This window comes from Thrips palmi, unplaced genomic scaffold (genome assembly GCF_012932325.1).
Source record: "Thrips palmi isolate BJ-2018 unplaced genomic scaffold, TpBJ-2018v1 HiC_scaffold_4, whole genome shotgun sequence".
In the NCBI taxonomy this organism is placed as follows: Eukaryota; Metazoa; Arthropoda; class Insecta; order Thysanoptera; family Thripidae; genus Thrips; species Thrips palmi.
Window position 1 is genome coordinate 2,335,714 of NW_023144631.1, and position 14,641 is coordinate 2,350,354.

The window sequence follows — 14,641 nt, forward strand, 5'->3', positions numbered from 1 at the left end:
GGTGGCGTGCTTGTGCTTTCCATTGCTTGCACTGACACACCGACCCTCGCGGCCCCTGGTGGGAGGACGGTGTACTAGTCCTTCCCCGGTTCCGCCGCCCCGCCCCGCCTCCGCCCCCATCCCGGGCCCCGGGTAGCCCCTAGCCCCGGGTGGGCGCACAGCGCACGGGACGCGACACGATCTATCCTGCGTCCGCCCGCCGCGCCCCACCGCGCCCCACCACGCCCCACCGCGCCCGCGACCACAGCAGCAGCAGCTCACTCGACTCGCTCGCTCCTCGCTCAGTCTCTCGCTGCCTTCCCCGCGGAGTGGGCCACTGCGCGGGCCTTCGCCACGCCTGCCTGCCTGCCGTGCCCGCGGCCCCACGCACCCCCACGCCCCCCAGCCCTCGCCGCTGTCCCCGACGGTCGACGGCAGTCCAGTCCGCGGCGGTCGGAGTGGTCAGCGAACGCGTGCCGCAGCCCCAGCGCGCGCCGCGCCTCGCCGAGACCGTCGTTGTCCTCGTGGGGCGCCATGGCGGCGGCCGAGTGAGCCCCGCCGGTGAACGTCCGCGTTGTTGGCAGCTGGTCGCCCCCCGGCCGAGTCGCGCCCCGCCCGCCACGCCAAAATGACGACGACGGTCGCCCCAGGTGCCCCGACGTCGGCGTCCTCTGGGGCCTCGATGAGGGAGAGCAGAGCGCCGCACAAAGGTAAGCAGCTCGGGGAAGTGCAGTGGGACCACTTTTGGCAAACAAAAACACGTCGTCGGCGAGTGTGCTCAACAGCAAGCTTGGGCACCCCGGCGCCACGCTTCCCCTTGCAGGACACTGGCCGGGCCTCCGCGATCACCGCCACCGCACGGCGGCACACCAGTGTAATCGGGTGGCTGCCAACTTCCGGCCAAACGACCAAGTCTAGAAAAGTTGTCGGTCAGAAGGGTGTCCGTCCGTTTGGCCGCGGGGGCCGCGGTGGGCGCGCTCCCCGGGGTGGCGGGGCGGGGCGGGCAGGACGGCAGCGGACACAAGGGGTGAGGGCGCGCCCAGCCAGCCCAGCCGGTTGGCCGAGTGTGCCCCCTCCCCTCCTCCCCGCTGCCCCCGCGGGCCCCGCTGCCCCCGCCACGCCGTGCGGAGCAAGGCGGAGCAGCCCTAGCCCTACCCCCTGCCGGTGGCCCTGCCTAGAGTCCTGCCCTGCTGGCTGCCTGCCTGGATCGATAAGGCACGGCGGGCACGGCCCGCGTGGACCAGAGTCCGCGCAGCGCGCAGCGCGCAGCCTGCGACACTCCGCCGGGCCTCCATGGCCCCATGGCCCCCTGCGGGTAGCACCACACGCTCTCCATGGCCCCCGTGGGCTTCTGGCAAATCGCTCTTCGCCCTGAGGGCAGCGTCCCCTCTCGCCCATCACGGCCCCATGGCCGCCGATGGCCTCACGGCCACCGCGGCCGCGGCGGCCCCCGTGGTCACCGCGCGGCCGCCCCGCGGTCCGCGCTCACCCTTCCTCCATGACTCGCCCGTCTAATCCAGCCTGGAGGAGCCCGAGCCGGCGGCCTCCCAGTGTAAACGAACGAAGCGTGCCGGAACCATCGGCAAAGCCAACAAGAACGGAGCCGGCCTCGAGCGGTAGTTGAACCCGGGACCGGGGCGATGAGAAGGGGCGCGGCTTGGATGGCACGGAAGCCCGCCGCGGTGCCGCGGTGCCGCGCTGCACGACACGTTGCATGCATGTTGCAGGGTCGTGCGGTGCGGCCCGACAGCCCTGCCAGCCCAGACGTCGTCCTGGATTTGGGCTGGGCGCCGCCACCGCGGCACCGCGGCCACGCCGGGGGCGGTTATCACTCCGACGTGCAGCTTTGGAACTTCCCATGGCGGCGGAACAGACGGGTGGGAAGGGGGTCGTCGTCGGCACACACGTTGACGTGATCGACGGGCGCGTGTCGTCCCCGTCCCTGGTCCGTGACGAGGACGGCCGGGACGGCCAGGGCGGCCCGAGCGCCGTGGAGGCAGGCAACGCGGCGGCGGCGCAGTGCGGCTCGGCGGCCTACCCCGGACCCGGCAGGCGGTTTCGCCCGCCCGCCGGCCGGCTCATCCAAACAGCGCTTTTCTCGCTCTGTCTCTCTTTATCTTTATCACTCCTCCGGCCTGACCGAGGGCCTGACAGTGCAGCAGCGCAAACAGCACGGAAGCGGGGCGGCCCCCGCCGGCACCGGCACTGCCGCATGCCGGCAGCCCCGGCGTGTCAGATAACGTACTAACGCGGGAATTATCGATCGCGTGGTGCACACTCTGCGTCCTGCGCAGTGATTTCCATCACCTCTGTCTCTGTCTCTCTCGCACACTCGCCGGGCGCCCCATGATCGCGGGAGCGAACATGATGAGCTAGATCGGGATTGATCCTCTGGGCATCGGCACGTCACGTTACCGGGCGTGGCGTGGCGGAGCGGGGCGGGGCTCGGAGGCATCGCCGGCCCTGTCTGGTCCCGCCTGTCACTGATGGCCTTTTAATGCTTGTAATCGGCGTGTTTTGCGACTAATGTTTTGGGCTCCACTCCGCGGTGTCCTGGCGTGCAGTGCAGCGGGACATTAGTTTTGTCGCGTGCATTCATGGCGCATTTCGCCGTCGCAGTTTAGTCGCCGCGCCCTGGTGGCCCCGCTTGCCCTGCTGGCCCTGCTGGCGGAGACTCCCACCGCCACGCCCCGGGGCAGGGCCGGGCAGGGCCGGGCAGGGCCGGGCAGGGCAGGGCCGGGCCCAGGGACCCACCAGCTTAATTGAATACGCCTAATCGATTTTGCACTGCGACCGTCTCGGCGGGGCGGGGCGTGGAGGGTACCAGTACCGCCTGCTCTGCCTGCTCCTAGCCGGCATGGTGGCATGGCACAACTGCAACGTGCAGCGCACACTGTAAGTGGGCCACTGAGGCTCACACTATCTGCACCTGCTGTTCTTTTCCAACAAGATAAGCCTCGAAAGAAGGCGGTGTCCCCGCGGGGGTCACGCTCACGCGACGCTCACGCGTGTACGCGCCGCGTCGTCGGGGAGACTCCGCCCCGCGGGGCGGGTCGCCCTGGCCGGCCAAGCGAACGGAAAATGGGTCCGCAAAAAGAAGCGAGCTTTCGGTGTTTTGGCTCCCCGTTGTCCTGGCACAGTACGTGCAGCACTGCTGTACAGTGCGCCCAGTGCGGCCGTTGGAGCGTTGGGGTGACTCAATTTGGGCCGCGTCCAAATATCGGAGGTCTCCGATGATCAAGCCGAGGGTCGGAAACAACCAAACAACAACGAAAGCAAGCGAAAAACGAGTACACTCACCCCCCCAAAAAGACACGCGCAAAAACAGTGAAAGGAGTTGGTGTGCGGTTGCTCGAACCGAGGAAGCCAGAAACCCGCGCGCAATGTTGGCGAGCACGTAGAGGCCTCGCGAGCCAGGACCGCGGCGGCGTGGCGGTCGGGGCCTGGGTCGCGGCGTCGCGGCAGAGAGGCAGGGACAGGCGAACTTGACCGTCAAAGTAAAACGGGCGGGCCCCGGCCGCGGGCATGCGAGTCATTCGGACTGAGTCCCAGAGCACTCGGCGCGGCGCCTGCCTGCCTGCCTGCCTGTCTGTCTGTCTGTCTGTCTGTCTGTCTGTCTGTCTGTCTGTCTGTCTGTCTGTCTGTCTGTCTGTCTGTCTGTCTGTCTGTCTGTCTGTCTGTCTGTCTGTCTGTCTGTCTGTCTGTCTGTCTGTCTGTCTGTCTGTCTGTCTGTCTGTCTGTCTGTCTGTCTGTCTGTCTGTCTGTCTGTCTGTCTGTCTCCATACCGCGCCGCCACACCGCGCCCCGGGGAGGGGACCAGAGGGGACTCCATGGCTGCTATGACGCGGTGCACTGTGCACTGTTAATTGCGTCCCTTTGTCCGAGTCCCACACCAGGCTTCAGAGGACTTCAGGACTTCAGACGCCACCGACAGGGACGACAGCCACACAATGACGGCGCCACTGTCATTACTTACCACACTGTGAGGAAGAAAGTGTGCTAACTGAAAAACCCACGACAAACAACAACAAATCTCACTTCTTGGGTGAATGGGCGAACGAACCAATGGACCGATGGCCCTCATCTGGTGGTTTCGTTGGAGAACCTTTGTCGTTTATTCGTTACCATGTTGGTGGCCCCGGTCCCCATGGTCCGTACTGTCCCAGGCGCCGCCTGTCCGCTCGCAGTGCGCTTCCCATGGGCGCCGCGCCCCGCCTGGAGAGAGCGCCGCTGGCGCCAATTCCGCCCTCTGCGTCAGCAAAAAGGGTAAAAAGGTAAACAAAACGCGATCGGAGAAAGAAGGGAGGGGAAAAGAAGCGACCGCCGCCGCGCGCCGAGTATGTATTCTGGGACATCCTGTAGGTGGTGGGCACTTTGTGTGTGTGTGTGTCGCACACAGCCTCGCGCAGCGGTGTGTAACAGTATGGCTCGTTTGTGCGTGTGTGTGAGTGCTGTGCGCGAGCGTGCGAGAAAGAGAGAGAGGGAGGGAGAGGGACTTGAGTGAAGCGGCAACAGCAGAGGCGATAGAATCCACACCAGTGCCGCACGGACTTGACTTCGCGCACGCCGCGTGAAGACGTTGCAGCCACACCTCACCACCCACACCGTGACCCCACCACGCCACGCCGCGCCGCGCCACGCCACGCCAACGGACGCCTGGCGCGTCGCGTGACCATTCATAAGGACCGTGCCTAGATCCACTACGCCACGCGTGGATCCAGCATCGCCGCGCTGCCCCGCCTCGCAAGGACTTCGCTTTCTCGATTTAGGCCCCTCTACTCGGCTTGAAGTCGACTCGGCACGAGTGCGACTCGACTCCAAGACCGAGGCGCCTCTCCTCGGCGCGGTCCTCAGATTGCCGCGCCGCGTTCGGCCCCTGGTCGGCCGGCCGCCCACGCCGATGAGTGGCGACTCAACGACCGTATCGCCCGGCCCAGCGGCCCAGCGGCCCAGCGGCCCAGCCCGCGCCAGCCTAGGCCGCTCCGTCTCTCTCGCACCCCTAACGCGACGCCAGAGTGCGACGGGGACAGTGCGACCAGACGACTCTTCGCAATCGGCCTGCAGGGAGGCACAGAGACACACCCAGCGAAGGGAAGTCCCCCGCCTCCGCTCCTTTCCAAAATGCTCTGTCGCACTATGAGTGGCAATTTGCCATGAAAGCGACGGGGCGAAAATGGAGGGGGGAGGGGGGGAGCAGCGTTCCCTTTACCCTCCCCGCCACCACACTGTGTTCCCCCTGCACATCCTGAGCACACAGACCGTTCCCCTCCCCGAGGCCCGCTGTCCCCACCCTGCGGGAGTGCGCCAACGTCATGTGACGTCACCACACACACACACATATATACACACACACACACACACGCACACACACACACACACACACACACACAAACGTGCAGGCTTTGCATACACGCGACGCGGTGACGCGGTCAAGTTGACATGGCGCACGTTGGAGGCAAGGGCGGGTGCTCGCGAGGACATGACGGAGTGCGTGTGTTGTGCTGTTTTTTCCCCTTCGCGTTTCCCCCTTTTTATTCGCGCACCAGGTCCGCCAGGCCCTTGTTCATCTCCACGAGCGCGACACGCGGTGACACGGCTTGGGCGGCTTCGCTGCTTCGCGGCCCGTTACAAAGGGCCTCCTCGACGCCTTCTATTGATTCCGGGCCTGCATGCCGCGGCTTGCCGGTGCATTCCGTTCCCGGCGCTCCCCGCGCTCCCGGCACTCCCAGCAGCCCGGCCGGGATTATACACAGCAGTTGCGCATTGCGGACTCCAGGGTGGGGGCGTAGCCGGGCGAGCAGAGAGCGAGCAGAGCGAGCAGGGCGTTGGAGTGGAGCGGTGGTGGAGTGTGTGGGAGCGGACGGCGAGGAGGGCGAGAAGGGCGCAGGGACACCCCAACGGGCGCGGTCCATCCTTCACTCTCACAGACACACACCTGCACACACACATTCACATTCTCACACACACACACACACACACACACACACACACACACACACACACACACACGGCCGATCGGCTAGGTTAGGCCAGGGTGTGCTTGCAGTCCGTAACTCAGGCCGCGCCCTGCCGGTCGGCGCACGGGCGTGCGCGCACGTGTGAGCATGACACGCCATTCCTTTGGGCCATTGAGTCCCCCGACTCCCCGGACTGCCCGGGCGCCCCGGAGGGAGCGAGAGAGAGAGAGACAGAGAGAGAGCACTGTTCGGAATGAGCGTTCGGCGGCGGGCTCTGCTGGCGCAGCAGGGGTGGCGGTCGGTAGCGGCCGGGAAGGGGAGGGGGCTCGCTCGGGCCGCTCGGGCAGGTCCACCGGGAGGCGCTCCACTGAGTCACGGAGTCGGAGCCGCTCGAGGGTCATTTGTCTGTGCTGCTCTGCGCGGAAGGGCAGCATGATGTAAGCACCGCCACTGTCTTGGACGCGTGGGCGTGGTGGCCCGGCGTGGCCGATCTCGTTGCCATTTCACCGAGACACTGCGCTGCGTGCGGCGTTTGGCGCTGTGCGTCTGCATCGACAGGCCTGAGAGCGAGGCGGCCGGAGCCTCATCGAAATGGAACGCAAGCCACCAGTGTGGCAGCGGCCCGTCCCCGTCGCGCTCCGCCGGCCAGCGAGTCATTAAAGATGAGCTGCCTGCATTTCCAGCCGTTTTGACGACAGGGTCGGACGTGGTCCTGGCGGCAGGCAAGGCGGCAGGCAAGGCAGGCCGAGGAGGAAACGGGGTGTGTCCGGGCCAGCCGCGCAGTGGCGCGCAGTGGCCCGTGTAACTAAGGCACGCCGCGGGCGGGGCACTCCTCTCGGATATTTACTTTTAAAGGGCATTACGGTCTGGTTGCGTTTTGAAAGGGTTTTAGGGTTTTGGCTCGACTTGGCTCGGCACGGCTCGGACCGCCGCGCACACGTAGCACACATGCATCTTGTGCCGCAGAAAAAGGTCCTTACTCGGTTGTTCTCTAACCACCCTGTATGTGTGCGCAGGTGCGGGCTGCTAGGGAGCCGAGCCGAGCCGAGCCGAAGTCGAGGGTGTGCGGTCCGTTGACGGCGGTCCGTTGACGGCGGTGACGGCGGTGTCGGCGGGGCGTCGGGCCGCCGCGCCCTGCGACCGCCATGAAGAAGCAGAACGTCCGGACCCTCTCCCTGATCGTGTGCACCTTCACCTACCTGCTGATCGGCGCGGCCGTGTTCGACGCGCTCGAGTCCGAGACGGAGAAGCGGCGCCGCGACGTGCTGGACTACGTGGAGCGCAAGCTCATCCAGAAGTACTCGGTGTCCAACGACGACTTCAAGCTGTTCGAGACCATCATCCTCAAGTCGGAGCCGCACAAGGCGGGCCAGCAGTGGAAGTTCGCGGGCGCCTTCTACTACGCCACCACCGTGCTCACCACGATCGGCTACGGCCACTCCACGCCATCCACCGTGGCCGGCAAGCTGTTCACCATGTTCTACGCCATCATGGGCATCCCGCTGGGGCTCGTCATGTTCCAGAGCATCGGCGAGCGCCTCAACAAGTTCTCCTCGCATGTCATCAAGAAGGTGAAGCGCGTCATGAACTGCAAGGACACGGACGCCTCCGAGATCAACCTCATCTGCGTGGTGACGACGCTGTCCGGGCTGACGGTGGCGGGCGGCGCGGCGGCCTTCAGCCGCTACGAGGGCTGGACGTACTTCGACTCGGTCTACTACTGCTTCATCACGCTCACCACCATCGGCTTCGGCGACATGGTGGCGCTGCAGAAGGACAACGCGCTCGCCACCAAGCCCGAGTACGTGGCCTTCGCGCTCATCTTCATCCTGTTCGGCCTGGCCATCGTGGCCGCGTCGCTCAACCTGCTGGTGCTGCGGTTCGTGACGATGAACACGGAGGACGAGCGGCGCGACGAGGCCGAGGCGCTGCAGGCCATGCAGGGCGCCGTGCGCCTCGAGGGTGACGTCATCACTGCCAACGGCTCCATCATGAGCGGCCAGGGCGGCCACGGCGAGCACGTGGAGCACGCCGAGCTGGTGGAGATGGACGATGACGTGGCCTCGGTGTGCTCGCTGCCGTGCGGGTGTCTGGGCCGCCACGCACCGCGCGCGCCGCCCAGCCCGCCGCCCAGCCGCCACCACCGGCCGTCCCTCGGCCACGGCATCGCGCACAACACGGCGCACCTCATGCCGCCCCTCAAGGCCCTCATGCCCCTGCTCATGGAGCGGGACCGGCCGATGCGCGCCAAGAGGCTGGCCAACGAGTGCGACTGGCCCGCCGTGCCCACCTACCGCAACTCCATCTAGGCCTCCATCCTTACCGCCCCTGGCCGCCCATGGCCAATTCACAGACCTGCATCCAGGCCCCTGGCCTGCACACCCAGTCCTGTCTGGGCCTCACTCAGGGCTCACTCAGGCCCGTGGTGTACCCCAGGCCTTGCCACAAAGGGTCTAACGATGCTCGACAATTTTCTGCAACCACTAGCCTTTATAATTATTGTTATTATTGCCAATTTTGTTTTAGTAGACGTAAAAAAAAGCCAAAGAATATGTGATAATTTTTCTGTATACCTTGTGTACTATTGCCAGGTTTGGAAGCAATTTATGGTCATATAATTGCGCTAGATAAAACTCAAAACATGCGTGCTAAAATGCTCAATACTCCTGTCGAAAAAATTCCATATTAAAAGATAAGTTGAGAAGTTGTGATGACCATGCTTTAACTACGCTAAGATACGACAATATATTGTGGTGAGCGCCCGTCACTAAGAGTGGAAGATGAGTCCTCGAACGGAAAAGCCTACTTTTATACCAAGTCAATTTATGGGTTGTGAGCTTTTGTGGACAAACGACCGGTTAAAAGTCCAAAATTGATTATGGGGTGCGTGTTGGCTAACTTTTGCGTGGTTGGGAGGTGGGAAAAAAAGGTGATATAATTTCCTTTGCAGGAGCTTCTAAAGCCTTACTCGAGCCGAGCCCGTCGCCTTGTGTATAAAGACCCCAGTCGGTCGAGGGCTGGTTGCATAACCTGGCCAACCCCATGCACCCCACGGACGGGGGAGGGGAAGGGGAGGTTGCACCTCATGTCAGGCGGCGTGATCGAGTTAGCCGTCTTACAAAGCATCTCTAGCGTCTCTTTCGTGTCACCGAAGCGGCTGTCCTTAAATCTTTAATGTTCTAACTCGTTTCTTTTACAAATTCATTTTGACCAAAAACTAATGCAGGGCTTTCAGACGGAAATTTAAACTATCAAGGGTTTAGCGCCGTGAACCTACACGAGGGTGCAGCGGGTGGTGGAGAGGTGGAGAGTGTTAAAAAGAAAGTGCCAGAAAAGTTGAAATTGGAATGTCGGCGGTGATAGGAATCTGTGATTCTGGCGTAAGCTTTTACTTCCTTTTAAGAATGTTGTTCTCATTTCGCGCAAACGCCTTCGGTACTTTTGAAATAATAATGACAAATCTAAAGGGAATCAATTAACTTTTAAATAACGTTACTTCTAGCGAGCTTTAAACTCTTCCCGAATAAACAATATTTTTAGCGTATTTCGCGCGTGGGCCTTAACATTACAAAGTAAACTAAACGGAGCATCACTTTTATAAATCATGTTTTTATGAGAAATGACGAACGAGAGGGTTTCGAGGGGCTCGCGGTGGGGCGCCGGGGGGCGGCAGGGAGGGCCCCGCTCAGGGTGGCTGCCGCGGTGGCTGCCCCCCCGGGCGCTCCCCCACCCCTCTCAACTCAAGGCTGATTTGGACGAATTGGACGATGTGTGTTCTGTGCCTATGCCACATGCTGCGGCAGTTTTCTACTCTAACATTTAGATACATCTTTTTTTCCTCCAATTGTTATTATTATTCAGTAGTTAGTACGTATCAGTTTACTACTCTTGTATATTCTAAAATACGACAGATGCGCCAAGTCTCTTTTTCGTTTTAAAGTTAATCCTTTCATATCGATTATACAGTTCTTGCACTAGAAGTTCGGCCTGCATCTTAACATGTATCAGTCCGTAGCGATGCAGGTCTAGTTCTTTCAACCGTACATGGTATTTTCAAAGTCTTCTGAGTAGCCTCTGCCTTGTCATCCAAGAGCCGCGAGTCCTCAGGGCGTTGCGCCGGCCACTATCTAATTGCATTGCCAATTTTGATATTATATAAGTCTGTTATGGAACTTAAATCGGTTCGTTGTTAACGATAGAAATTATATGTTATCCTAGTCTTTCAACTAATTTATTTTTTTGATCTCATTTTATATACATTTCTCTTTTTGTAGTTCTCCCCCTTCTTGACCAATATTTAGAAGATTATCCATTTTTCCCTTGTGAAACAATTCTTTTTCTCATGTTTGCCAGTTTACTGATTTGCTTTGTAAACGACTTTAAAATCTGTTGTTTTATTCCGTGCCAAACGTTTGAATCACGACAGAATAAAAAGGTCGTCCACAATGCCTCTGCCGCCTTTTTTGCTTTGCCCTGCTTCCTCCCACCTCCACGGATGCCAACTTGACACACACCCTTCCGGGACGGGCTGGCCAGGCCAGCCAGGCCCACCAAGTCGCGCAATCAAATAATTAAAGGAAGTGGCGACTCTTCATCGCCTTCATCGGCCGCGCCGGGCTGCGCCAGGCTGGGCGAGGCGCCGCGGCACGCAACGTCCGAAACACGATTACGTTTTGTTTTTTTGCCACAAAGCTGGCCAAGCTGGGGGCGGGGGCGGCTCAGCTCGGCTCAGCACGATGACGTCACCGCCGCAACGTGGAATTGATATCACGGTGTGCGCGCCATCGCCATGCCGCAGCGCGCGCGATGCTCTCTTTTCGGCCGCTTTTTCTGATAGATGTGGCCGCGTCGTCGTCTTTTTTTGTCCTTGGAGTGACTGCTGCAGTACTTTGGTCAATTACCAGTACGTGGTGCAGCTGTGTGTGGCTTCGGGCCGCTGCGGGCGTGGGTGCGGCGAGGGCTGCGGTCGGCCATTCAGGCGGTGCCGAACTTGCCAGACTAGGCGCCTTCAAGGCGCCACCAGGCGCTGCCAGCGAAACGCAACGAAAGAGATGAAGAGGCTTCCTCACCTCAGGACCGCTAGCGCGGGGGTACGACGTACGGCCCCGCCCGCGCGGCGCGCGCACCGGCGCAGTGCAGGCCAACGACGCGGGTGTGGTCGGCCGCCGGCCAAGCAGTGCCGGGGCCTCATTGTCACAACATGAGACCCATCGTTTGGGCAATTGCCCACAGACTGATTCGATTCGAAACGTCGCCTTGTCTTTTCGCTCTCACGAGGCGTTCCGTTGGGGAGCGAGAGGGACAGCGACGAAGCACTGTTCGGAATCAGCCTGCCGGGACTCTGTTCCTGTTTCCCTGCCCGGCCGTCCTCCGCCTGGAGCAGCCCGCCCAGCCCAGGCCGCCCAGCCCAGGCCGCCCAGGCCGTCGGGCCGGACAACAAACTATCGCACATGTCGGCCAGTCTAGTTGCGCGCGCGGCGGACCGCAGTGCGTCTTCGCGTTGTCGTCGCGTTGTCGTCGCGGACCCAGGACCGCCCAGTGCGCAGCACCATGGCCTCCTCCGCCACGTTCACGATCAGCGACACGCAGCGCATCTTGCAGATGTGGCGGCTCAGGCTCTTAGGTAGGTGCCCCTCCGCCAGCACGCTTGCGAGCTGCGCGTCGACCGGGGAGCAGAGGGGGCGGATGTGGATCCGCGGCTCGATCAAGCGGAGCAAGGCGCGGCGGGGCGTGGCGGGGCGTGGCGGGTGGCGGGGCGTCGAAGGGGTGGTGTGTTGCGGGACGAAACGTCCATTATATGCGCGAGCGAAACCACTTCCTTGAGCAGCAGCAGCACACACACTTGGTGACTCACCCCCTCCCCTCCCGGCCCGAGCCCCCGCAGCCCCTCGCCTCTCCCCGCCCGGCACTGCGCCACCCTCCCCATGCCTGTTGCTCTGCGCGCGCACCCCCTCACACCCCCAGCGATTTGACAGCCTCCTTGGGGTGGCGTCCGGGGCGACGGCGTCTCCTCGTCTCGCACGCGCAGATCGGCACTGTTCGGCACGCACGCCGCGCCGCGCGCGCCGCCCTGGACGCGGCCCTCTGGATTCCGTGGATCAAGGAGGAGGGGGCCAGTTCACTGCAGCGTCCGGATTGGGGGCCGTCGCCATCCTGCTTTGCGAACCCGGCGGGTTGCCTGCCGTTGCTGCCGCGTGCCGCGTGCCGCCAACGCGGGGCTCGCCGTCTTCCATTTCTGCGACCAGGATTCCTGCAAAGGGCTACCAGCAGCCAGTCCGGACTGCCCCGAACTGATACCGCGGTTGGACGGCGGCGGCCTCAGCCTCCCTACCTCTAGCCGCAGTACCACGGCGACCGCACCACTCGATACGGCAGCGCGATACCGCGATACCGCACCGCCCTGCCGCCCTGCCCGATGCTTGCCCGCTTGCCTCGGCTTGCCTCAGCTTGCCGGCTCTGTAGTTCGTCGTCCTCTCGCTGGATACGGCGGGCGGCACGGCGTCGACCGCTTTCGAGCTGGGCTTTGTTCCCTTTCACCAGCCCCTGGCCCGCCCCCGCCCCGCCCCCGGCCACCCCCTGGCTGCCCTTCTCGCGCCCCGCCCCCACCCCTCAGTGGGGCGGCGTGTCGCTCGGCTTGGCCGAGTTGCGGCGCTCGGCCGCAGAGGGCGCCAGCGTCGCCGTTCCGTCAGGCCTTTCACCACCCGCGCAGCGCGCGGTGTAGCGCCGGGCGTCGCGACGCCGTCGCCGTAGCCGTCGCCGGGGATACCCCACGGCGGGCCGTGCGGCCGAGCGTCGATACCCCGACGGCCCTTCCTCGCGGCGTCGTCGCGGCGCGCTGCGCTTTGGCAACAGGCTGCCCGATGAGAGGCGGCGTGGCGGCGACGCGGCGACGCCCACCCTTGATGAGGATGTCCCACCGTCCCGCCAACTCGCAGTGACGTCACATCGTCACGTCACGGAGCAGCCAGACAACTTCTCCCTGAGCAGAAATGCCCGCCGCACACAAATGAAGCAAGAGCAAGGACGGAGAGACGTGGCGGACCGGACGTTGCAGTTTTCGAGCGATCATCGTCGCCCTCCGACAACAACATCGATTCCTGGAGACGTCTGCCGGACGGCGCAGCGCGCAGCAAGGCGCAGCAAGGCGCAGCGGGAAGGGAATGACAACTTGCGTGCGGCGCGGCGCGGGGGACGGGGCGCGGCAAGGCGGCAAGGCGGCACAGCCATGGCACGGCGATGCGATGACAACCAGGTCACCAGGGTCACCGGGCCGCCGAGCCAGTCGATCGGGAGGAAATGTCACCATCGGAGAAAGCACACATGGCACGGGACCGATGTCGTTCCTTCGTTCGTTCGTTTTCAAAAACAAAAACGAAAAGACGAAAATGAATTCATTCATTCATTCATTCATTCATTCATTCATTCATTCATTCATTCATTCATTCATTCATTCATTCATTCATTTATTCATTCATTCATTCATTCATTCATTCATTCATTCATTCATTCATTCATTCATTCATTCATTCATTCATTCATTCATTCATTCATTCATTCATTCATTCATTCATTCATTCAAGAAAGGGCCCAGCAAGCGTTCAAGTTTCCTCCCCCGAGCCGCCCCCGCGCTTCCTCCGCGCCATCGAGTCCGTACGAGGCACTGCCTCCTGCCAAGGTCGCGTCCCGTCACGTGCCTCGACGTGCCATCGCCAGTCACATGTCACTCGCCCCGGCGGCCCAGGCGGCCCGAGCCGAGCCAATAATAACAATAACAACCAGAGTAACAGTTGTTGTTTGTCTTTCTGTGTCCGCAGGTTGGTACGCTGTTCGCGGGTGCGTGGGCCGATGCTGAAACTGGCAGGTAGGTCCGCAGAGAGTCCTTCGTGCCCGCGGCGCCACGCCTCCAGGTAAGAGCCGCGCTGCACTCCAATTTGCCAACGAGCTCGGTGTCCCTGGAGAGGCCGCCTGTCATCGTCATGGCCGTCACCTGGCCGTCACCGCGGGGACGAGGCCTTGGACGAGGCGCGCTCCGCCAGCTCCGCCCTCCAGGCATCATCGCCTACAGCCCCACAGTGCAGCGTCCAGCGCCACCGTCCGCCCCTGCAGGGCGTGCAGGTCGTGCAGGGCGTGCTCGCGTGCCGGCGGGCTGTCCGCCGCGGCGTGCCGGACCCACATCAACGACGACGTGCTCGTTATGCCCTTTACGGCCCGGCGTGGCCCGGCGCCGAACCACGAGGAGGCCGGGCTAAACTGCACATCCTTTCAGAAGAAACGGCCATTGCTGATGTCGATGTCGCCTCCCTGCTGGAATCATCTTCAACAGAGAAGAGGCGAACACGCCTCTCAAATGAACACAACGGAATTACATCTACGCCCTCCAGGCTGTAGAGGAATGGTAGAGGAACAGACCGTACGCCTCTGAACGTGGAAGCTGCCAAAAAGAATGAATCCATTTTTTAAAAACTTCGATCCACTTGGCTCGGAGTGCCAATGTGCATGAACCAATGTGGGGAAGGGGGATTGCTTGTTCTTGACCTCGACAACGACTGCGTGCTACTGCGTGCGGCTCAGTGACGAGTGCGTACTTGCATGCGTCGACGGCCGCCCCTTCCCCTCCACCTGCAGTGCCGCCCTCGCGCCGCCGCCGCGCCGCCGCCGCGCCGCCCCGCTGGCTCGAAGCCCCCGGCCCTATGCGCGCCGTGCGC

The 14,641-nt window shown here is 62.5% G+C and overlaps 1 protein-coding gene across 1 annotated transcript; it reads left to right on the forward strand.

Annotated features, from left to right (window-relative positions):
• Nucleotides 1-475: 475 nt before the first annotated feature.
• LOC117649970 (two pore potassium channel protein sup-9) lies at nt 476-10,386 on the forward strand. Its single transcript, XM_034393192.1, has 2 exons — nt 476-689; nt 6,953-10,386. Exon 2 carries the CDS (start codon nt 7,082-7,084, stop codon nt 8,243-8,245), a length of 1,164 nt encoding a protein of 387 aa, XP_034249083.1. The 5' UTR covers nt 476-689; nt 6,953-7,081; the 3' UTR covers nt 8,246-10,386.
• Nucleotides 10,387-14,641: the final 4,255 nt, after the last annotated feature.